Below are 23,098 nucleotides of genomic sequence, written 5' to 3' on the forward strand. Positions count from 1 at the left end.
AACATCATCTCCTGGAAGATCCGCACCCGGAAAGGAAGGGCAGGGAAACAACGTGGGGCTTTGCTGACAAGAACCCTTCGACAGTTGTTGGGGGTGAATGAAATTATCTGGAGATGTACTTCCGTATTGTTGTACTCAGGCTAAAAATAATCATCCCCAAAATGTTAGTACACATATGCCACATAAATCAATTTTTAATAAAGGAAGTTTCTACTGCTTTGACTGATAAATGTAAAAACACTTTATTGTAAATTTCTCTGAAATGTGTTAGTTGCTTTCTTGCTTCTCTAATGAGCACAACAAACTTTTCTTGATAGTACAATGTCACGAAATGGTTATTAAACTGTAACAGAGAGAGATGTGCCCTCAGGGACTCCTTGCCACCATATTAAATGGACCCAGAGTTTTAAAACTTCTCATTTGATATGCTCACTGGCACAGTGTTTTAAATATCGATTCCATATACTCGGTCAACATCAGTTTCATGCTTGCTGCTCTTAGGACATTGTTAATGTGAACAGATGTAATCTCTTCTGCTAATTCCCAACTTTTAATTTGCTGTGGGCCAAGAGATTACACAACCACATTTGTTGGGACTGAGTGTTAAGAGGGAATACGGCAACAGGTTCGGGTTTCCCATTGGACTAAGTACTCCTAGAAAATAAAAAATAATCATTGCTACTTTTGTGTCCCCAGATGCCTCGCATGGGGTTTTGTATGCCACAGCACTAAGTAAATGTTTTCTGATTTGAATTATACAAGTGTGAATTGTATTTTTACATCTATTTCAGCTCCTCAAGTGTTGTTAGCTTACATTTTTGTTTTAAGATCGGTCACCAAGAATAGAGTTTGCCAGATAAGTGATCCCCCTATGAATGGTATCACTCTTGGGGTCTGGAAGGACATGCAATGCAACGTGAAAAATGAACGGAATTCTAGATGATTATTAGCTCCGTCTTTCTTATGGGGACTTCTGAGTTACCAGGACAAGTACTGCTTCTATGATATGAAAAAGCTACATAAAACCAAGGTTATTTTAGCAGTTTTGTGGAAAACAGACTTTAACGAGGAGGGAATGGAAGCAAAAAGTAAGCAATGAGGATACTATAGTAGGCTATACTATAGGACATAAGAATGAGGAGAGTAATTATTAGGGAAGAAAAAAGTGGTAGAAAAAAATAAAAATAAATAAATATGACTTGGTAGTAAATGAGATACAGAGAAGGAAGGTGATAGAGGAAAGTCAACATTATGTTTATACAATGGCATGCTTGTTCTTTCATTTTCTATGTATTTAAACATGTATGGAGCACCTGCTCCTACTCCAGTATTTTTATTGGGTACTGGTCCTACTTGCTAATGGAGAAAATCAGAATCAATGGGTGTTTTGGAGAGGAAGGGGAGACAATGATGAAGGCTTGGAAGTCACTGGGAAACAAGATGAGTATTGCGAGTTTGACATGGGCAAACAGAAGACTAAATAAAGAATGAGTCATAACGGAAAATATCAACATGAAAATCGACCAACACATGGCAGGTGAGATAAAAAACGGGGGAAATCGCAACGAAAGGATTCAAAGTCATTTATTAAGCCATCTTGAAATAGCCATTTAACCTCTGGCCATGGTTGCCTCATGATTAAATGGAAATGACCGTATGTGAAATGACTGTAGAGAGTGCAAGCACTGTAAGAACCCGAGACACAGTCAATGTTCTGCTGTCACCAAACCCAAGTGGACAAAAAGGGGCAAAAACATTCATTTCCCAATACACATTTATTTTAAACAGTAAAGTCTTCTCTCCCAAGTGATATGCTCCAAGTCCTATATTTTTCTCTATTTCTACTTCCCAGTACCTTCCTGTCAACACTGCCAACACTGGCGTTTCTTTTTAAAAAAGAAACGCCAAACTACTGAGCAAAGGAAGGATAAGAGGGGCTGCCTGAACAGAGCTCTCCTTTGCAACTCACTGGGTGCTGCACAGCAAGAGAGCCATTAGAGAAACTTTACCTAACTTCGATGTTGGTATCATAGTCTGAAAAACTAACCTTAAAACAAGGCTTTGAAACAGCAACACTGAAATGGAATTTCTTTACATAGATACAATTCGATTCCACTTCTCTTCTTAGTAAACTAAAAGCATGAATATCACTTGCTAATTGATCCTGGCCAACAAAGCTTAAAGTTTAAAATTCTACTCTCTTTGCTTAGAACAACAAGAGGAAAAAAAAAAGGTGGAGGGCAGTGGGGAGAATAGGAGTCAGCAAATATGAGATTAGACTGGCTTTGCAACTTAGCAAATTATTAACCAGTGCCAGGTTTCCACATTTATAAAATTAAAATTGTAATATTAGCTTTATGCTTTCACCATCCTTGCAGTGGTCATTTCATATTGTTATTATTTATTTGTCTATTTCTCCCACTAAATGGAATGTTCCTTGAGGACTACATCGTTCTTGTTCAACAGTATAATCTCTGCACTCAGCAAAGTGGCTGGTACAGGGTAGCCATGAAATGAACGCAATGTTTGGATATTCCCAGATAAAAGTAATGGCAGAGAAAATTTATTGTTACTGATCTACTTAATTGTGTCTTTTGATGGTCATACATACTTAAATCTGATAAAGTCTAATTCATCAATTATTTTTTCTTTTATAGTTAGTGTCTTCTTGTCTAAAAAGTCTTTGCCTGTCCTAACATTGCAAAGATTCTTCTCCTCTGTTTTCTTTAAGAAGATTTATAACTGTTAGCTTTTATATTTATACCTATGATCCGTTTTGAATTAATTTTTGTGTATGGTGTATGGTAGGGGTAGAGGTTTTTTTTTCTTTTCATTCTATATGGATAATCTTTGTAGGACCATTCGCTGAAAAGACTTTTCCATTTAATTTCTTTGGTGCCTTTGTTGAACCATCTGTGTGTAGGTCTACTTTTTGTTTCTTTGTTTCTGTTGCAGGAATCTACCTTTCTGTCTGTAGCGCCAGCAGCACGCTGCCTGGATAACTCCCACCTATATAGTAAGTCCTGAAATCAAGCAGAGAAAGTCTTCCAATTTTGTTCTTATTTTTGTATTATAGTTATTTTGCATTTCCATAGACATTTTCTATTAGCTTGTGAATTACAGAGAGTCCCATTCAGATTTTCATTGGGATGGTGTTAAATCTGTACAACAATTGTGGAGAACTGACATCCTAACCATACTGAGTTTTCAAATAAACATGGTTTATCAGTTAATTTATTTAGGTCTTCTTTACTTACTCCCATCAATGTCTAATAGATTTCACACTTTTTTTTAAAATACATTTTCATTAATTTTATCCCAGAGTATTTAGTTTTTGATGCCACTGTAAACATTTTTTTTAATTTCTTTTTTTTTTAATGTAGTACATGCAACTGATTTTTGTAAACTGACCTTGTACACTGCAACCTTGCTAAGTGCACTGATCACTTCTAGCAGTTTTGCTATTCCTTAGGAGTATCTCTGTAGACGATCATATTATCTGCACATAGAGGCAGTTTTACTTTCTTTTTGTCTAATCTTTATGCCTTCACTTACTTTTCTTGCCTTATCACACTGGCAAAACATCAACCACAATGTTGAATAAAGGGGTTAGAACACACATCCTTGTCTTGCTCCTGATACTGGTGGGAGAAATGATCTTTCGCTACTAAGTGCGATGTTAGTTATAGGTTTCTCACATATGCACTCTGTCAGTTTGAGAATTCCCATCCTACTTCTAATCTGTGGAGAGGTTTCGTTTTTTTAAAATCATGAATAGGTGTTAAACTTTGTTTTCTCTGCATCTATTGAGATAATCATGTGGCTTTTCCCTTTCAACGTAACTAATATAGTTAATCATACCAATTTATTTTCAAGTATTTAACCAAAATTACATTCCTGGAAGGAAAAAAAGAGAAATTTTGGTTATAATGTATTATCCATTTTTACACAGATCTGATTTGCTAATATCTTCTTTAGTATTTTTCGTGTCTATGTACACATGAAAGTCTGTAACATTCTTTATGTGTAATGTCATTATATGGTTTTAGTACCAGGGCTATGTTGGCCCCATAAAATTTATTGGGGAGATTTCCTCTTTTTTGATAAAGATTTTTGTAGGATTAGTGTTACATCTTTCTTCCTTAAGGATTTGATAGATTTCACTGGGGGACGCATCCAGGCCTGGAGGTTTCCATGTGCAAAAGTTCTCAATTATAAATTCCATTCCTTTAACAGATAGTAGGTTATTCAAACATCCTGTTACTTCTAGCAGTCAGTTTTGTTAATTATATGTTTTTCAAGGGATTTGCCCATTTCAGCCAAGCTGTCAAGTGCACTGGCATAAAGTTCTCTATTAACATAAAGTAATATGTCCTAAGTATCCTTTTTTAAAATTATCCTAATTATCTGTAGATCTGTAGTGACATCCTCTTTCATTCTGGATATTGGTGATCTGTGCTTTCTTTCTCTTTTTAAAATCAGTATAGCTAGGAGTTAATCAATTTGATCTTCTAAAAAAAAATCAGCTTTTGGTTCCACAGATTTTCTCTATTGTTTACTATTTTTTATTTCATTGATTTCCCATCATATCTTTTTTATTTCCTTCCTCTTTTTTTTCTAGCTTCTTTGGATGGAAGATTAAATCACCGATTCAAAGGTATACATTTCCCCCTAAGCAATGATTTAACTTCCACAAACTCTAATAGGATGCATTTTAATTTTCAATTAAATCTCTTTTCTAATTGCCATTGTGATTTCTTCTTTCTTCCAAGTGATTATTTAGAAGAATACTGATTGATTTTCAGATATTTGGGGATTTTCTAGTTACCTTCTTAAACTGATTTTTAAATTTAATTCCATTGTGGTCAAATAATATACTCTGTTTGATTTCAATCCTTTGAAATTCACTGAGACTTAGCTCCCCCCTCCCCAGTATATAGTCTATCTCCATAAATATTTATTATACAATTAAAAGGAGTATTTATTTTTCAATTATTCAGTGTAGTGTTCTAGAAATGTTAACTAGGTTAAGTTGGTTGACAATATTGTTCACGTATTCCATATTCTTACATTTTTTGCTACCAACCATCAATAATTGAGAGAGTAATTGCAATATTCAGCTATAATTGTAGATTTGTCTATTTCTCCCTTTGGTTCTGTAGGCTTTTGCTTCATACATTTTGAAGCTGCATTATATATGTATAAATAGTTAGGATTTTATGTTTTCTTAACAAATTGACTCCTTTAACACTATGAGATGCTATTCTTTATCTCTGATCACAGAGTTTAGGTTCAAGGGCTAGAAAGTGGTCTGGATAGGGAAGCCGTTTTCCTTTCGAAAAGGGATAAATTTCCTTTGCTAAAGTAAAATGATAAAACATAAGACCAGGTTTATAAGCTCAAGAAGCCACTACTTTGCGTGGTAGGGACTCTCTCAAGGCAGGGCAGAGTTCTCCCCTGTCTTGTCTCCTCCGTGACCCACTGTTAGTGCAGGGTGCTAGGAACTACCCTAAGCTATGGATAATGATAGTAGAAAAAAGGGTGCTGGGGTAACAGCTGCAGGTCTGCTACCCGAGGCTCGCGCCCCAGCCATTCTGATCTATTACAGCTTCACTTGCTCATAACTCTAACTTGGGTCACGCTTCCCCTCCGGAGGCCAACAGTACTAGCTGCGTATGAATGATGTTTGTTAAGTAAATTTTTTCCTTCATTTTTCTTAATATAGCTCTTTTGATTTTGTGTTTTTGAATACATTATTCGCAGGGGCCCTCATCTCTGCACTGTGTCCTCAGGGGTAAGTCAGCAGCTCCAGGTCTGCAGAGCAGGAATAATTTTACCCTAAAGAACAACTTTGACTTACCTCTCAACTGGACGAATGGAAATGAGCCCTGAACAGGAATGTGACACAAAGAGGTTAAAAAAGGTCTCAGTTGGCAAAAAGGCCTGAGTGAAAACAGAGAGTCAGGCTTGTGTGTGTGTGTGTGTGTGTGTGTGTGTGTGTGTGTGTGTGTGCGCGCGCGCGCGTGTGTAAGCATACACACTCTTGCATGTATAAAAATCTCAAGACAGTGTTAGGTAAGCAAGATTTTAAGAATGAAACCTCTGTACTCCTCTCCTGCTGCCGGGGATGTATACTTGGAACAAAATTAGAATCCTTAACCTTTCAAAGCTCTGTACTTCTGTGCGGCTTCCAGATGGTCCTCTAAACAAGAGCTTCTTTGTGGTTCCAGGGCCAGTGTCCCCTGCTGCAGGGGTAATAATAGTGTCCGGGTAACTAATGGAGAAATGGGGATTCTACTGACAATGTGTGAGAGCAACACAAACCTACCTCGCTGAGCACCGTGCGCTGAAATACAGCACATGTAACAGAACACAGTGGGTGAGGTGTATGATCCTGGGCCCCGTCCTCCCAGATCCTCCTCCCTCCGGTTTTCAGCTTTATCCAAGCTTTGGAGGACTTCACAAGTTGCTGGCTGGGTGTCTGCTATGTGATCTAGTTTGTGTAAATATAACGTGTGGGTCTTTCTCATGTTGTTTTGGGGTGTTTACTGTTTATACATTTCTTTTTGTATTGAAAGAAAAATAACCAAAGCATTTTTTTTTTTTTTTGGACAAAAGAGTCTGCACCAGGCAAGAGGATCTTAAGCTCAGTGCCACTCTGCACAAAGCGGGAGTTCCTTACCCACACCCTCATCCCGCTCCTTCCCTTACTTCCTATGTTGGACAAGATCTTCTGTCCTGAAAACTTGACTCCTTCCCACCTTTAGCCAAAACAAGCAACAAGACACATACACAGATTTAATTCTTGGGATGACTCTAAATCCTAGAAGACTTGTGTAAAACCTGAATGAACTAGGAGCTCTCTAGACCTCATTTCCAACCCGTATCCCTACGGTTGAGGTTGCGATCATGTCAAACACTGACGCTGCCATCTTTGTGTGGACCAAATATGTGTATGAGCCTCAAATCCTAAGAGAAAAATAAGGGCTGGACAGCAGGGGGAGGGGCTTCCAAGGATCAACTCAGGAGTGGGAGACTGAGAAAGGAAAGAACGTCTATCCAGTTCACTCAGGGACTCTTCTGCTGATATCAGAGTGGACACAAGATTATCTAACAGGATGTAGACTGGATGTTAATTCAACTCCATGTTGACTGCCAGAGAGCAAAGTTGTAACTGGAATTTACAAGAAGGGAGCGAATACAGGTGGAAAATGAGACCTGTCTGTGTCCTTCCTCTGATTCCTTTCCCCTTTTTCCTGAACTGCAGGAGACCGGACTCCCTGGGGCCGTGGTGACCTCATCTTTGGGCCACATTCGTTAGACAGTTGATTTGGCTGTCCTGGATTCTTCCTCCCTCCTCTGGCTGTTTTCTAACACATGTTAACCCTCCTCTTCCTCCTGCCTCCTTTTCTTCCTGAAAAAGCACAATGAATGTATGGAGACTTACTGGTCCTGAAAAATAAAGTGTAACAACACTAATACAGCCGCATGCAAAGGAGTATGGAGGGGTGACTGCTCATGGGGACAGGGTTTCTTTTAGAGGGTGACAAAAATGCTCCAAAATTAGATTATGGTGATGGCTATACAACTCTGTGAACATACTAACAAACACTGACTTGTGTGCTATAAAAGGGAGTGTTACATGGTACATTACGTGAATTATACCATAATAAAGCTGCTGAGACACAGAAACAGAGTCGGAGCATTACATTTGAAGTGTCCCAGGGCTCAGTCCTAGGCACGTGCCCTTCTCTACCTACACTGCTCCCTGGGTGCTCCCACCCAGTCCCCCTACCTAAGTACTGTCCATGTGCCCAGGACCTCTGATTTCTGTCTCCAGTTCCGTCTTCTCCACTGACCTCCAGACAACTTGACATCTCCATACAGGGGTCCAACAGGCACCTCAAACTTGACATAGTTAAGACAGAACTCTTGATCCCCCCTCTCCAACCCAAATCTTTTCTTCCTCCATGCATTCTTGTTTCAGCAACGCGCAACCATCCGCAAAGCTTACTGTCTGTCTCTCTAACTAGAGTGTGAGCGGGAGCGCTTCCCAAGTCTTTTCTCTCCTGTGTCCTTGGAGCTGACAAAGAGTGGGAGCTGAGTGAATAGTTGTTGAATGAAACCACCACAGGATTGAATGAAATAGTGCCCCCCTCCGCCCCCCAGCAAACTTTTTAAACAATCAAACCCTTAACTTGTCACGGAATTTGGAGGTATCTCAATTTTAACACATAAAGATAGGTATAGTTTACTGACAATGAAAAGTACATTGTTTCTATTACGGTTTTCAAAGTAAAAATAATTTTCTCAAATCACCTCTGCTAGAAAGAAAAATTCAAGTGACAAAAATCAATACAGGGAGTTGAGAGAAAGACCTATTTGAATAGAAATCTCCTTTAGACGAAGAATAAACAGCTGGAAAAAAATTGCAGTCACCAACAGATGGCTAAGAGCACATTTTCAGAACCCCTTAAACACCTACCAGACACTCACGTACCGGAAATGCAAACAGCAGGCCCTGCTCCCTTTCCATAAACCCTACCTTGGGTCATTCCAAACCTTCCAGCGGCTCCTCCCTTATTGTCAACCACCTCTTTCCCACGCTAAGATGCTACCGTGCTCAGCGCTCATGTAGGGTCAGGGGTCCATTTTCCTCCCTTTTCTGAGATAATTTTTACTACAAGTAATATTTGAAGACTTTTTCCTTTAGATATTCTTCCCGTGTTCATTTTTGTAAGTTCTAAGATCTTTATTCTAATATTGCTACTACTTTTCTAACATTTCATTAAACTAGTTTTGAGTTGTACATGAACCTGCTAATTGAAAACACTGTCAAAAGCTTACATTTAAAAGATATTACTTATGACACAACATTGTAAAATGATTATAAATCAATAAAAAATGTTAAAAAAAACATGAAAAATATTAAACTCGGGATCCTAACCCAAATTAATAGATATTAGTGAGGTTTGTTCTTCAGCAAGCACTTTTCGCCGACTTGTAAAACATCATGTTGAAACTACATGAAAGTGTTTATGACAAACCATGAAAATTGTATTTCACATTGTTTTAATTTAAAATTTACTCCAAAACAAAGCCATTCTCTTCTTAAATTTCCACTGTTGCTTAGGTAACAATTTCAATTATTTTTTAAATCTGTTGGTCCCTAATGTTTTCTGAAATGTTTGATAAATATATCATTTGGTGAAAAATTACCTTATATAAATATATATGTATATATAAATTTTTTTTTCAGAAACTGCCCCATTCTCTGGGGCTTCTTTTCCACTTTCCAAGATTGCCAAGTTAGCTATGAGAGCCCTTTATAAATTATAATGCATTAAATGTTGAATAATACTGAAATAAATATTGAACAACATCCAATAAAGGAACTGAGCGTTCACAAATGCTTACCCCTTTTATTTGCAGTTTTCATACTGCTGTTGACAGAACACATGTCAATCCTAGTGAACTTATATGTTCTTTACATTTAAACTATTCTGATATTTTCAATCTTTCTTCTCTTTGAAGATGAAAAACATATCATTAAATACACCTGCCTGGACCTCAGCGCCTCATGATTTTCTGCTCCCTGGCAGCTTTGAATTCTGTCGTGACAGCACCGCTCATCTTTCCTGTCTCCCCCAGTGGACTCGTCATGGGGCCTGGTTTACCAAGAGAAGTAGTGTTTTCTACCGGCTTTTAAACTTCACACACAAGAGTGGTATTCACAGATGTACAAGTGAAATTCACCACATAAAATACTCCTTTTTTTTTTTTTGTTTAGAACTTTGATACTGAAGACATTAGCGGCTTTATGAGGAAAAATATTTCAAAGCTTGCATGACCCACTAACAATATTTTAACCCTTCTCCCTGTGCGTGTGACAATTTCTTTCTTTAATAATGCGGTTTTACTTATCTCAAGTATAAGTCACTTATCCATGGATTTCCCATTTAGAAAAATAATTATATCCCAGTATTTCCCAAAAGGTATCCCAAGGGAAAGAGGTGGAAAAAAACGCTCTGTAGTCCAATAAATATGTACATGCCACAGTCCATAGGCACCTCCGCAGAAGCTCAAAATGGCCCTTGGCGTCCCTGCTCAGTACCTTCTTCATAGGCATACGGGTGTTGTACTCCTCTTTCACTTTCCTCTACGTTTAAAACACTTTATAACAAAAAAATTCTGTCTTTTTAACTGGTATTTCTCCAAGCTGTTCAACCACAGAGTCCTTTTCTCCCCATCTACCCAAAGAACAAAGAATGACTTCTTTCTGGGGGGAGGAGGGGTTTGCATGCTCAGCCATTTATTTGTTTGTTTGTTTGTTTGACATATAGTTGATTTACAGTGTTGTGTTGATTTCTGGTGCATAGCATAGTGATTCGCTTATACATACATAGATATATATTCTTTTTCATTATAGGTTATGTTACAAGTTACTGAGTATAGTTCCCTGTGTTATACAGTATGGACCTTGTTGTTTATCTACAATTGACTTCCTCACCAAACAAAAGTGCCACAGGTCCTAGACACCAGTGCAGGGAGGATAGAAAGGGCAAATCCATGCCTCAGAGGTTCCCAGCCGCATGCAAGTTACAGGTGAAAGGTGACATCACTGTATTTCCACTGCAGCTTTTAACGACACACATTCAACGTGTGTGGTAAGCCTCGTCCCGCCCCTCTGGCTTCTAGCCAGGTTTTTTCCCAATATAAGGCCCGAACGGTCTGATGAACCTAAGAGCTAGAATGTTTCTGTCCTCTTTGCACAAGTAGATGAATGATTCCAGCTGACTTCCCTGAGCTGGAAAGGAAGAGTCAAGCTCACCGCGGATACGACGGACAACCACAGAGTTCAGATGAATGGAGTCACTTCAGGAAGCAGTTCTCTGAAGCACCTTCAAAGCATGGGACAAGGAGGAGGTCGTAATAGTCAAAATAACCGTGAGATTTTGGATCCTTGAACCATAAAGGAAATAAACAAACTGCCATCCATGTCTAATTTCAGGATCTCTCTGGGCCATATTTAATAACAACAGGCAATGACAGAACAATATTATCCCAATTTTATTTTAATAACTCTGAAGCACCGAGACATTAAGTAACTAGATAAGGTCATGCAACTAGCAAGGGGAGAAGCCAGAATCTGAACCGAGAGCCTGTGTTACATCGCCTCTTGATTTACACAGGGGTAACGGCGCGGAGAAGGGCAGGGGGCAGGATCATCTGCTTTGATTCAGTCTTGTTCCCTCCCATCTTACTAACGAGCCCACAACAAAGGTGTATTTTCTTTCTTTCTTTCCTTCTTTCTTTCTTTTCTTTTTTCTTTTTTTGTTTTGTTTTGTTTTTTGATGGAGGTACTGAGGATTGAACCCAGGACCTTGTGCATGCTAAGCATGCGCTCTACCACTTTAGCTATACCCTTACCCCCAGAGGTCCTATTAATGGACCCAAATTATCCTGCCTGTAGGCTTTATCAAATCATATCTCAAGGAACACAAACTTTTAAAAAATTGGATTTAATTTAAAATGTCAGAGCACTTTTGACATTCATTTATTTAGACTACCCATTCCCAATACATCTGCATCAGGGTGATTTTATTTTCACTCAACCTTCCATCAAATCAAGAACATAAGGAAAGCAAGCGTGTCACTGGTAACTGTCATCTGTAACAAGGAGACCACGCACTCTGGGTCAGTCATCTCGGGGCAATGCACAGGCAGGACCTTCTTAATTCTTTGCCTCTTAAGCCTCCTTGGTCTCCTGCAAGATGAACGAACCCTTCTGTTATGTTACTGCAAGGTTCTTACCCTAAAATTATAGACTCCCCCTCAAAACTCTAGAGTCGAGTCTATTTCCCCTACATATAAATTGTTAACACTGGATTTTCCAAATAGTATCATCAACGAAGTGTGAGAATTTAATCACTCTAATTCCACTACACAAATCTCACAGTTATATTCTGTTCCATTTCATCCAGTAAATGAGAGCAACAAAGGTTATTTGCCAGATTTGGTGATCTAAACTCATTCTTTGACCAGTCTTCAGGAATTACCTCCTGGACAAATAATCTTCTTCAAATAGATTGGCTACAATCGTTTCACGGAATGACGTCAAAATTACATCTCACACTGTGGTAGCCAAGTAAGGTCTCTTGGCGGATCTAATCTTTTAAAAAATTTTTTCAATTATTCTTTTTTTAGGATTTTTAATTAATTTTTAAAAAATTTTTTGAGTGGGGAGGTGATTATGGTTTTATTTATTTATTTTTAATGGAGATACTGGGGACTGAACTCAGGACCTTGTGCATGCCAAGCATGTACTCTACCCCTGACCCACCCTCTCCCGCTTGGCAGATCTAATCTTGATCTTAGGGATAAAGAGGAAAAGGGGCTTAGAACCTCTTTATAGACAACTTGGCAGGAATCTGCCAGGCTATGGGCTCCCCAGAAGTGAAAGTTGGCCTTATTCACTGTTATTTCCTGCCTGATTATCAGGAGCATGGGAAGCAGTGGCCCAAGAGAAACATCTCTTGAGGGAACGAACAGAAATGCGGGCAGCAAACCTAAAGAAAATCATCCTTATTTCAACAACAGAGGTTCAGCTAGGCTGGAAGGTTGGCGATGAGGGCCTCTAAGCAATCCCGAATATTCCAGGAAGTCCAGCGGAAACCGTGTATTTACCTTAATATGAGCCGGCACAGGGCAACTCAGAGGTCAAGGTGCCTCCACCTCAGCAGACCTCACATCGAGTCCTGGTACAAGACTGGTTGTTCCGTGCAGATCAGAAGTTCTGACAGTGCACTTGGCAGCGGGGAGGGAAAGCTCCCGCTCCTTGCCCCGCCAACCCCCACCTGGGGTGGGAGGACACGGTCCAAGCGCTCGCAGAGGTCAAGGACATCCTGGCTGAAGCCCTCTGCTCCTTCTCACCAAGAGGCATGGGTCAGCGGATTCCAGGTTAAGACCTGACTTCTTGCTTTTCCTCCTCTCTGTCTTAATGCTTGTGCTGCAGAGCACTCCATGGTCAACTAGTAGTAAAATCTGGGGAAGGAGGCGAGGCCCTGGTTAAGGGCTGAGTATAAATGACATGTTCTAGGCCAGTTTACTAGAAGCCCCGCACCGGAGAGTAAGGGAACCAGTTCACAATGAAATGGGGCCGATTCGCCATTTATTATCATCCTCTGAGTATACATGTCCCTCGGAAACTGCAGAGGGAGGGGGGCCGGCCCGGGCAGGATTCACAGAGGGACCGCCTATCCCCCAAAGCCACAGGTGAGACCACCTCCGCCTGAGGTACTTTAGGAAGGAAGAACATTCCAGAAATAGAAGCTGATAAGCAGTGAGTAGTAGATCACTTCAGGAAATTGTGATTTCTCTAACCACAACTCCAAAGGCGCGAACTGCAGATCATTCCAGGCACAAAAGACTAACCCAGGAAGGAGGGTGACGATTTGGGGTTGGCAGACCAGAGCGCTAATCCCGGCCCCTCCTAACTTGCTCAGCAGCTCGAGCCGGACAAGGCACTTCACCTTGCATGGTCCCAGTGTCCTGAGCCGTCAAAGGAGGATATTGAGTTACTAGATAATCTCTGTTTCCCTTCCAAGTCTGGCAGTTGACAATTCAGCGAATGACAACTTGGTCTGGTATCATAAGCACATGCCTCTCCCTCCAGCCAACATAGACCATTTGCAAGACACATACTTGTTAGCAAATTGGAATTCGGCGCTTGCTGCACGGTCCCTGCCAAAGGCTTCTTAAAAGTCATCTGATAGTCAAGAGATAGTCTAATAGACGTGTTAACCATCCCCAAAGAGCTGGCACACACGGAGTAGATCCCACTCGATTAATATTGATTGAGCCCCGAAAGTGGGTGTTTTGACACATACTATCTCACTTAGAAGCCTTTCTTCCTGGTTTTCCAGCAGGTGGACTCTTGATAGAACTCCTAGCAGTCTTTCGTGTCCAGCTTTTACCTCAACTGATTATGACAGTACATTATCAATTCTGTCAGATTCTCCTGCTCTTGTCCCTAAACGAATACACGCATCGTGGAGCACAGTCCTGGGCCTTGTTATCTCAGCCCCCTACTGTTCTGCCTTCACTGAGTAACAGTTTATTTTAGAATCCTTCCTCCGTTTGACAGTGTCCTTGTATTTTTTTTTTTTTAACTCTGGTTGAAGATATTGTTTACCTAGTGTTCCTCATTCAAGGGTCCAAGAGGTGATGGGCTTTTTTTGTTTTTTTTTTTTTAGGGGATGGTGGAATCTTACCACTGCCAATAAATGTGTAAGCTTCTTTGATCAGAAACTGAAAACTGTGTGAAACAAAGTTTTTCTTCTTGTCTCTTTCAGAGCCTAAATTAGTGTCCCTTATAGTAATCAAGATCTCAGATACTTAGCAGCATGTATTCCTCTCTTTCCTCAGCTGTGGCAAATCCTCCCAGGTATAAATGGGCACAAACATCACAAATAAATACAGGGAGATGAACAGTACAGCGTATGGGCGTGAACTGTGGCGCCACTGGTGACCACGTGGCCTCAGGTGCACTACGTCACTTCCAAGTCAGTATACTCAGCTGGCGAATGGGGTCATGTTGATTCCCAAGTCAGAACTTCTCATGAGATCCTTCCTCCTTCATATAAAGCAGTTAGTACCGTTCCTGGCTTTAAGGATTTAGCAAATATTCATTCAGGTTAACGTGATCTTGGAACCCAAGTTGTCCTGCATTTCCTTCCCGTTCTTTTATTGATTTTATTGGATTCCTCTTTGTTTTCTCCACTCCACTAACCCACGACTTTTTCGCCAGCCCCTGGCCCCTTCCTGTCCTTACTTTTCTTAGATCTCATCATTACAGTCACAGCAGGGCCAACTTGATCAGCACAATGCTCTCTCTCTCGTTCCACAGCTCACCTGCCTAAACTGCATCTCTGCTGAATCTAGCTCTCTGCTTTGTCTACAAGAGACGGCAGAGTGTGAGGCATAAGGGTACTAGCTCTGGAGTTAGATGGCCCAGGGTTCAAACACCTGCTCTGCCACCTAACGCCAGTGTATCTTCAAGTGCTTATCACTTCTGTAAAATGAGGATGATGATAGTAAGAATGCCTGACCAGGGATGTAATGAAGTTTAAATGAAACGACACATTTCGATTTGTACTAGCCACAGTAATTAAATAACTTAATAAGCACTAGCTAGGATCCCTTTTGTTATTATTACTCTGTGCTTGAGCCAGTGGAACGAGGCTGGGGTAATCACACACCCAGGCAGACTGCTTACACTGTCAGTGTGGAACCGCGGCATCAGGTGGGTCCTCGCGACAGTCAGGCAGCTCCGTCGGATGGTTCATTTGCTCTCCTGCTCTCCCACAACACTGTCTCCTGACTTCAGCTCTGACTTCAGATCTCCTGCACTCTCAGCTGATGGCCTTCCCTCCAGCTCCATGGGGAAAACAGAAGCCTTCAGACAAGTACTGCTTCATCTGACCACCATCCAATATACAACTACCCACATCTGGACTCACTGTCTCTGCCTTCTCTCTAATTCAGTGGAAGAAGGAGCCTTGCTCTGTCAAAGGCCAATCCTTATATTTGGGTCCCAGGTCCCCTCTCCTATGACTTTTTCCAAGGACTTCCTCCTGCAGTTTGCTCTCTTTTCTCTGCATCTTCGGTTCCTCCCTAAGGTGACCCTCAAAGATCCTCACCTCCTGGTATTCATGCTCTTGCATATCTTCTTGCTTTCAGTGTGAGTAGAACCCATCATTCACCTCTAACCAATAGAATGTGGCAAAGATGATAGGGTCCTGCCCCCATGATTAGAGTGCCTTATATGAGTCTCCATCTTGCTAGCAGACAAGGCTAAGATTCTCCTTGCTGACTTGATGCAGAAAGAGGCCATGTTGAGGGAACGACGTAACAACACCCTGAAGGAGTGGAGGTGGGGGTGGGGTGGGGCTGTAGGCGCTGAGGGCAGCCCATGAGTAACAGGCAGCAAAGAAGCTGGATCCTCGGACTAGAGATGCAAGAGAGTGAGTTCTGCTAACAACCTGAGTGAGGCTAGAAGTGAATCCTGCCCCAGTCAAGCCTCCAGATGAGAATGCAGCCCACCTAACACCTTGATTGCAGCCTTGTGAGACTCAGCAGCAGACCGAGCTAAGCCTGGCCCAGACTCCTAACCCACAGATACTGGGAGAACGGTTGTAAGCCAAAAAGTGTGTGGTATTTTGTTACACAGCAATAGAAAACAAATACACCTCACCCCCTACACACCAGATCATTCCTATCATGCTGTGGTCACTACATTAGAGTCTACAGAATCCTGTCTAAAAAAAATAATCTAGACCATATGCCCTCCAGATTCTCCCCCTTCTCTCTATTCTTCTTTCCAACAAAAGAGTTTAAAAGAATTTTTCATGTCTCACTACATCCTCACCTCCACTCACTGCTTGGGTCTCATCACTGACTTCACATTCTTTTGTTAAGGATACCAATCCATTCCCTGTTATCTAATCCAAACGTACACATCTCTATCCTTATCTTCCTCAATATCCCAGGGGTATTCAACACAGTTCACTACTTCCCACTTTTGGAACTATTTCTTCTCTTGCAAAGTCCAGGAAGGACTTTTCATTTTCTAGTTTTCCTTCAACCTGTTTGGCTGCTGCTTCTCAATCGTCTTTGCTGGCTTCTCCTCCTACACCCAAACTTAAACAGTGCTGGACCCCGGAGTCTGGCCCAAGGCTGTCCTCTGGTGTGCACTCACTTCCTCATCCCAGCTTTAAATGACATCAACATGTCTTCCCAATTTTTCTCTCTAGCCCTGATCTCCCCTCAGCTCCACATCCTATAGCCATGTGCCTACGTGCAGTTTCCATGCAGATATCTGAGCATCAATCTCAGACTTAACACGAACCCTCCCCCAATTCATCGGCAAGTTACCACAGGTGGGTCTTCACAATCGATCCTGAACTTGCCCACTCCTGTCTACCTCCACTCCTAGTCCACACTGCCCTTACCTCTCACATGGACTGCAGTGACTGCCATCTAACCGGCCCCCTTGATCACCCTGCTGTCCTGTACGCTTCAGTCTAACCTCTCCAAAAACACAATACACCTTGTATGCCTGTAAAACTTTCCAAAGACTTCGTACTCTAAAAGGCCCACAGGCTCTACGCTGCTGGCCTCTACCTGCCTCCCTAACATACTCGTACCTGTCAAGTTCCAGCCACACCCACCCTTTTCCCCTTCCCACCTCAAGACTTTTGCAATTCTTACTCCCTCTGCCGGAAAAGATCTTCCTAAAGCTGCATGTCTTGGATCTCAGATCCAATGCCCCCTCCTCAGGGAGGTCTTCCCTCTAGCTGCTTTCTCCTCTTCCTCTTAGACTCTGAGTTACCAGTCTCATTTCCCTCATGGCATGCGTCCCAAGCGCCACGTTTATTTGTTTGCTTGCTTGATTGTTGCTCTGGCTCTTCTTACTAGATGTGGGCATCTGGAAAGTGCTCACTGCTGTGTTCTGGAATAGTACCTGGCACACAGTAGGTGCTCAATAAATATCTGAATAAATGAATGCATCAACATGTATGATAACATTCTCGTACACATTAAAATAAAATGATCTGATTTTATCCATTAGAAAACCTCTTCAGATGCTATGTCAAGACATTCGGCTTTAAAGCAGTAAAAGATTATAAAAATTATACTTCAAATCACTCAATATATAAATTCCTGAAGAGTTATGGGCAAGTCAAAACATTATAAAATGAAGCTCATTTTGAAAGAATTGAACAGAAATTTGTTTAGAGGTGTGAAAAATCTTTTTTAAATAATGTGAATTATCACACACCAGTTATTTTGTTTTTATAGATTTAATTTTTTTCATGCATTGGATTTGCTTTGATCACGGAGCATAAATTATAATTAATTTTTCTATCACAAATTGTGCAACCGCTGTTCAAACCACAAGACACCTTTTCAGTATTTCTAGACAAAAATGCTAAGGAGTCACTACTCTTGTTACTTAATGTCACTGATGCCAAGTGACTTAATTCCAAACCCAGCTACATCCTGTAACCATACAATGCAGGCCTTTTAGTAGACCATGGTAATGAGGGTGGTCATGGTCTGGATTCCAACAAGCAACTGTCAAAAACTATCATCCCAAGTGACCATTTGCTGAAAACTTCTCACTCCCAGAACTGGTACTTCCAGGGTGGTCTAGGAAATAAGTTTGTGCCCATGTCTATTCTGGGCTATTCTATGTTGATGTTTAACATTTCTTTGGAACTGCAATTTCATGCTTTGAGGAGTTAACTTGCTTCTGCAAGCCCCTAAAGATTTTTTTATAAAATAGTCTCTATTAAGTTCATCTGTTTACTTATTTTCCTTCCAGTTATACCAATATCTTCTGAAAACTCCAGTAAATAGCTATTCAGTTGATTATAAGCAACACTCTTGAGAAAAATCACTCACTCCATCGCTTACCACTTGCTGCCCTCAAAACTTCTTAGCAACATACACTGTGCATGAACCTCAACGTGGTTTGCTTTGTCCAATCACATGCCTGAAAGCCCAGCCAGTCAGTTGTGTAATAATAAACCCCTTATCTCCTGAAGATACACAAACGAAAAGATCTCTTGGCGCTGCAGTGCACAGGGGACTTCGCCAGAATTCTCAGCAGAAACACAACCATTTAAAATGCCAAATCCCCCCCTCCCCACCTTTTTCTTCTCATCTGCAATTTTGAGGAGGCAAATAAACCCAAAATGTTAAACAATGTCGAGTTTAAGCAGGGGAGGGGAGGCGGGCACTGCCAAAAGCTGCCAGCAAAATGCATGTAGAAACCCAGGGCTTGGGTTTTGCTGTCCTGGGCTTACCGGTTCCCTCACAGGCGCCTGGAATGGAAACTCATCGACAATTGTTCTTGGATGCAGAAGGGACTGAGGGATTGACAAGAGAAGCCGTTTTCTAGTTTCTATGAGCTTGACTAGTCCTCAGAAAAGGAGAAGGGGACAGTCTTGCTTCCTCCGAGTAGAATCCTATTTCACTGCCTCCTATGTCGCCCGTCCCCACCGGGCGCAGACCGGCGCCTACCTCGTCCCATCTCCAAGTTCCCCGCCTCAGCGGGGAAAAGCGTCCCTTACCAGCACCCACGCTAGACAGCACACCCGCCCCGGCCTCGGAGTAAAGGGGGAGCGGCCGCCCGGGAAAGGTGCTGGGGCCCGGGCGGTGAGCTCATCGGTCCCTTCGCTCTGCCCCGCGCGCGGCGGCCCGCGCCGCCGGACACACCCCTCCCGGCCCGGCCTCTGCGATCGCCGGCCCCGGCCTGAGCCCGCGCCGCGCCGGGGCCCCGGGCCCGTCCCCTCCCCAAGCCCGCGGGACCCGCGCGCGCCCCCGCACCCGGCACGCACCTTCAACGCGCCCCGGGCCGGGCCCTTGGGGAGCGCGCGGCCGGGGCCCAGGGCCACGAAGCGCTCCTCGCCGTCCTCGTCGTCGTCGTCGCCGTCCACCACCTCGACGACCACCTCCTCGTCCTCGTCTTCCTCGTCGTCATCCTCCTCCTCCGCGCCCCCTCGGGGCTTCGCCTGCACTCGCCCGAGCCCCCTCCGCCGCCTGCTCCCGCCCTCCTCTTCCTCGTCTTCCTCCCCGAGAAGCAGCAGCACCGGAGACGAGGCGGCGGCGGCGGCGGCGGCCCCGGCGGCCCGAGGGGGGCCGGTCCCGGTGCTGCGCGGCAGCGGCAGCGGTGGCCTCCAGCTCTCTGGGGCCGGGCCCGGGCCAGGGCCCGGGCCCGGGGCGGGGGGCGGGAGCCCGGGCAGCGCGCCTTCCCGGGCCGGCGCGGGCGCGGGGCCGGGCGGCTGCAGCGCGGCGCTCCCCCGGCGGCTGCCCAGGCTGGAGCGCTTGGCTAGACGCCGCGCCTGCATGCCTGACCGCGGGCTGCCGGCCGCCGCGCCGAGCCGGAGAGTTTGTCACCTCCCCCTCCTCCTCTTCCTCCTCTTCCTCCCCGGGCGGCCGCTGTGGTCGCAGGCGCCCGGGGCGCGGGGCTGCGGGGGGCTGCGGGAGCCGCCTCCCCGCGCCGGCGACTGCCACTGGCTGCAGAGGCGCGGGCGCCGCCTTCGCTGGACCGGCCCGCGGGGACGCCGGCGGCCGGCGGCTACGGCGGGGCGGCGCGGCGGCCGCGGGCGGGGGTGGGTGTGAGCGAGCGGCGCGCTGCCGCCTCCGCCGCCGCCGCTGCTGCCGCCGCCGCCGCCGCCGCCCCGGAGCCGCGGGCCGCGCTGCGCTCCATGCGGCCGGCGGCCGGGCCCGCGCGCTCCGGGCCTACAGCTGCCGTCCCCCGGCGCGAGCTGTTTGTGTTGTGTATTTTCCACCGCCGCCCCCCTCTTCGCCAGCCATTCCTCGCAGCCCTCCGGTCCCCCCGTGCCGACAAAACCCGGACTGGATTTACTTCGCCTATCCACAGCCTCCGAAAATCCGGTGCTGCCGAGCCGTCGGCCCAGCCGCGGGGGCCCTCGCTAACCCGGGGCTGCCCATTCCCTTTGGAGGGAGGAGGGTCGACTTCGCTGGAAGTAGGGCTGGAAGTCCAAGTCGGACTTGGAAGGGAGAGATTTGCCGCAAGTCTTTGCCTGGCAAGGCGGCTACTCTTGAGCTTCCGTGAAATCGGGGGAGGTGGACCAACCCGAGATTTGGGGGCAATTCCTCGCATCAATCATCAGACTCGTTTGGATTTTGGAGGTTCTGTTTAATGACATTGCCGGCCCATCTCTGTCTCCCTGAACACACCGTCCTAGGCACAGCCTTGAGCTCTTTTGGCGTTGTGCTAAGTATTGCAGCTTTTATTTCTGCAGTATTTTATTTATTTTTACGTGGAGTGCCTGATTATAACGACCAATTTCCAGGAAGCCTTCGGCGCGCACCAATGTGTCCACTACTGGCACTGCCGAGGCCTTTGGAGAAACAAACCGGGCGCGAGGGAGACAGTTATTTTATTGTATTTATTTATTTATTTTTGAGACATTTTAAAAATTAACCTGAAGTGAGATCAAGTGTGGAAACCAAGCACACAACTAGTTTGCCACATAACTAATGACATTGTCACTTTCTAAAGATTGTTAGGTGTGACAAAGAAGTGTCATTTGCTACGGTTTGGGATTAGGCTCTATGGTAAGCCCTGTGCCTTACGTTCAAATCGTCAGCCAAGTTCCACCTCTGTAGGTGAGGGCTGGAGAGGATCTCACTTATCAAATACTCTGGCAGGGCCTTCATGAAGCCCGTGTAGATGTCCTCGCTCTCAGCTCCCTTTCATGGTAATTACTGTAGGAGATCTAACATCACGTGCCCTGTTAGACACTTGAAGGCAGCTCATTAAATGCTCGCTTATGGTGTCTTCCAACTGTTGAACATTTCCACTGGGATGATGACAAAGATTCTAAAATGAACTTTTTGTTCTCCCTGAATCAGATTAGCTTCCTGATGTACCTATTTCAGGTAATGACACTCTCATTAGAATCATTCAGGTCCAGAATAGTGGTATCGTTTTACCTCCGGCTGCTACCTTATTCCTAGAGGCAGTTGCCCACAAGTCCAATCCATTGTACTTTTTGAAATGCCTCTCAAATCCACCTCTTCTTTTCCATTCCCAAAGCTCCTACAGAATTTCGTGACTACAAAAGTGAAAGTTTCTAACAAGCTCTCTGCACCCAGTTTCTCAACAACACACCCTCCCTGACCCCCTTCAGACACCAGCACCAGATTCATCTTCCCTGAACTTCGTTCAGATCGAGGCATTTTTCTGGTTGAACTTTTCATTTGTAAATATTTCATTCGAGAATTCAGAGACAGAAAACACAATGGTTTGAGCATTTTAAGAGATGGATGTATTTGATCAAAGCATGGAATGACAGGGGTCTGCCAAGGAGTAAAGTAATCAGTGAGTGTTTGCAAAGAATGGGAAGAATGGGAAAGGGTCACTGAAATGGTTCATCTCAATGGCAAGAAATTTACCTTGGTCGATTTGGGAGATGATTTTAGAGAAAGTCAGCGGGGTCCTTCTCTGACCAGGAAGAATAAAGATCAGAGAGAATGGGGTGGCTAACAGGTACAGGGAGGGTGGTGGAGGGGCACAAAGGTGTAAGACAATTGGGCTAGTGGTTAAACACATGGTCTCAGGAGCCAGAGTACCTGGGTCTGAATCCGGGCTCTGGAACTTACCAGCTATGTGCCTTTACTCACCGTCTCTCTGTGCCTCAGTTTCCTCATCTGTAAAATGGGGATAACAGTAGTACCTATCTAATGGTAAAGTTGTTTTGTAGAATAATGAGTTAACAAGTGTAATCATCTTAGAAGAGTGCCTGGCACCAAGAAGGTCTATATAAGGCCTTGTTATAGTAAATGTATTGATGGCAGTGTATAAACAAGGTGGCTGGGGATACTGTCAAAGAATAACAAGGTACTCCCTCTTAGCAAGCTCAGAACTGTCAATAACTAGCAAGGACCTGTTTGTAAAGCCCGGCTACATCTTATTAAGGGGCTATGGGCAGACCAAAGATAAGTATTTTATGTCTGAAATTGACATACGTGATGAAAAGCAAGTATTTTCCTGAAAACTGAGAGAAAAGACAGAGTACAGTGAGTTAGTGATTAGTATTTGTGATTTAGTGGAAGAAAGACTAATTTACACCACTGTACTTTCTTTCAAAATTGCTTCATGTGCTTTGAAATCAGCTTGTTCTTTCTCTCAGGCCACCTCAGTGGAGCCCACACACACCCATTTTCTGGCCCCACTAGGCCCGAGAGGCTGAGCTCTGAACGGGAGAAAAAGACTGACCGTTGTATTGGGACCATTAAGTTAAGGCTAATGGCACAAAAGAGGTTTGGCCGAAGGTAGCTTTGAGGGGTGAGAAGGATCTTGATTGGCAGGGAGAGCAGCGTTATCCAGGCAAGTACAGACCAACCTCATGAAATCAGAGCACGTGTAGCTACAGCAAGAAGTAAAATCAAGTTACCTAATTCATCAGGAATCAAGAAATATGTCATGACATGGGCTCATGGCACACGGCTCTTGGCACTCGTAGGCTCCGGAGTCAAGAAATAGCTCATGATGCCAAAC

At 43.8% G+C, this 23,098-nt stretch overlaps 1 protein-coding gene and 1 long non-coding RNA gene across 3 annotated transcripts in view; both read right to left on the reverse strand.

The window, feature by feature from the left end:
- The window catches only part of ZNF704 (zinc finger protein 704), a 178,797-nt gene extending 158,694 nt beyond the window's left edge, over window positions 1–20,103 (reverse strand). For both annotated transcript variants that reach the window (XM_074354861.1, XM_074354862.1), the window contains exon 1: window positions 19,407–20,103. In XM_074354861.1, the coding sequence (XP_074210962.1) occupies window positions 19,407–19,916 (510 nt within the window). In that variant the 5' untranslated portion in view covers window positions 19,917–20,103. The remainder of the gene's footprint in view (window positions 1–19,406) is intronic.
- On the reverse strand, window positions 218–19,399 carry LOC141575510 (uncharacterized). Its single transcript, XR_012503132.1, has 2 exons — window positions 12,688–19,399; window positions 218–11,767 (listed from the first exon to the last, which is right to left on the reverse strand). It is a non-coding gene; the product is annotated as an uncharacterized LOC141575510 (long non-coding RNA).
- Window positions 20,104–23,098: the final 2,995 nt, after the last annotated feature.

This window comes from Camelus bactrianus, chromosome 29 (assembly GCF_048773025.1).
Source record: "Camelus bactrianus isolate YW-2024 breed Bactrian camel chromosome 29, ASM4877302v1, whole genome shotgun sequence".
NCBI classification, from domain to species: Eukaryota; Metazoa; Chordata; class Mammalia; order Artiodactyla; family Camelidae; genus Camelus; species Camelus bactrianus.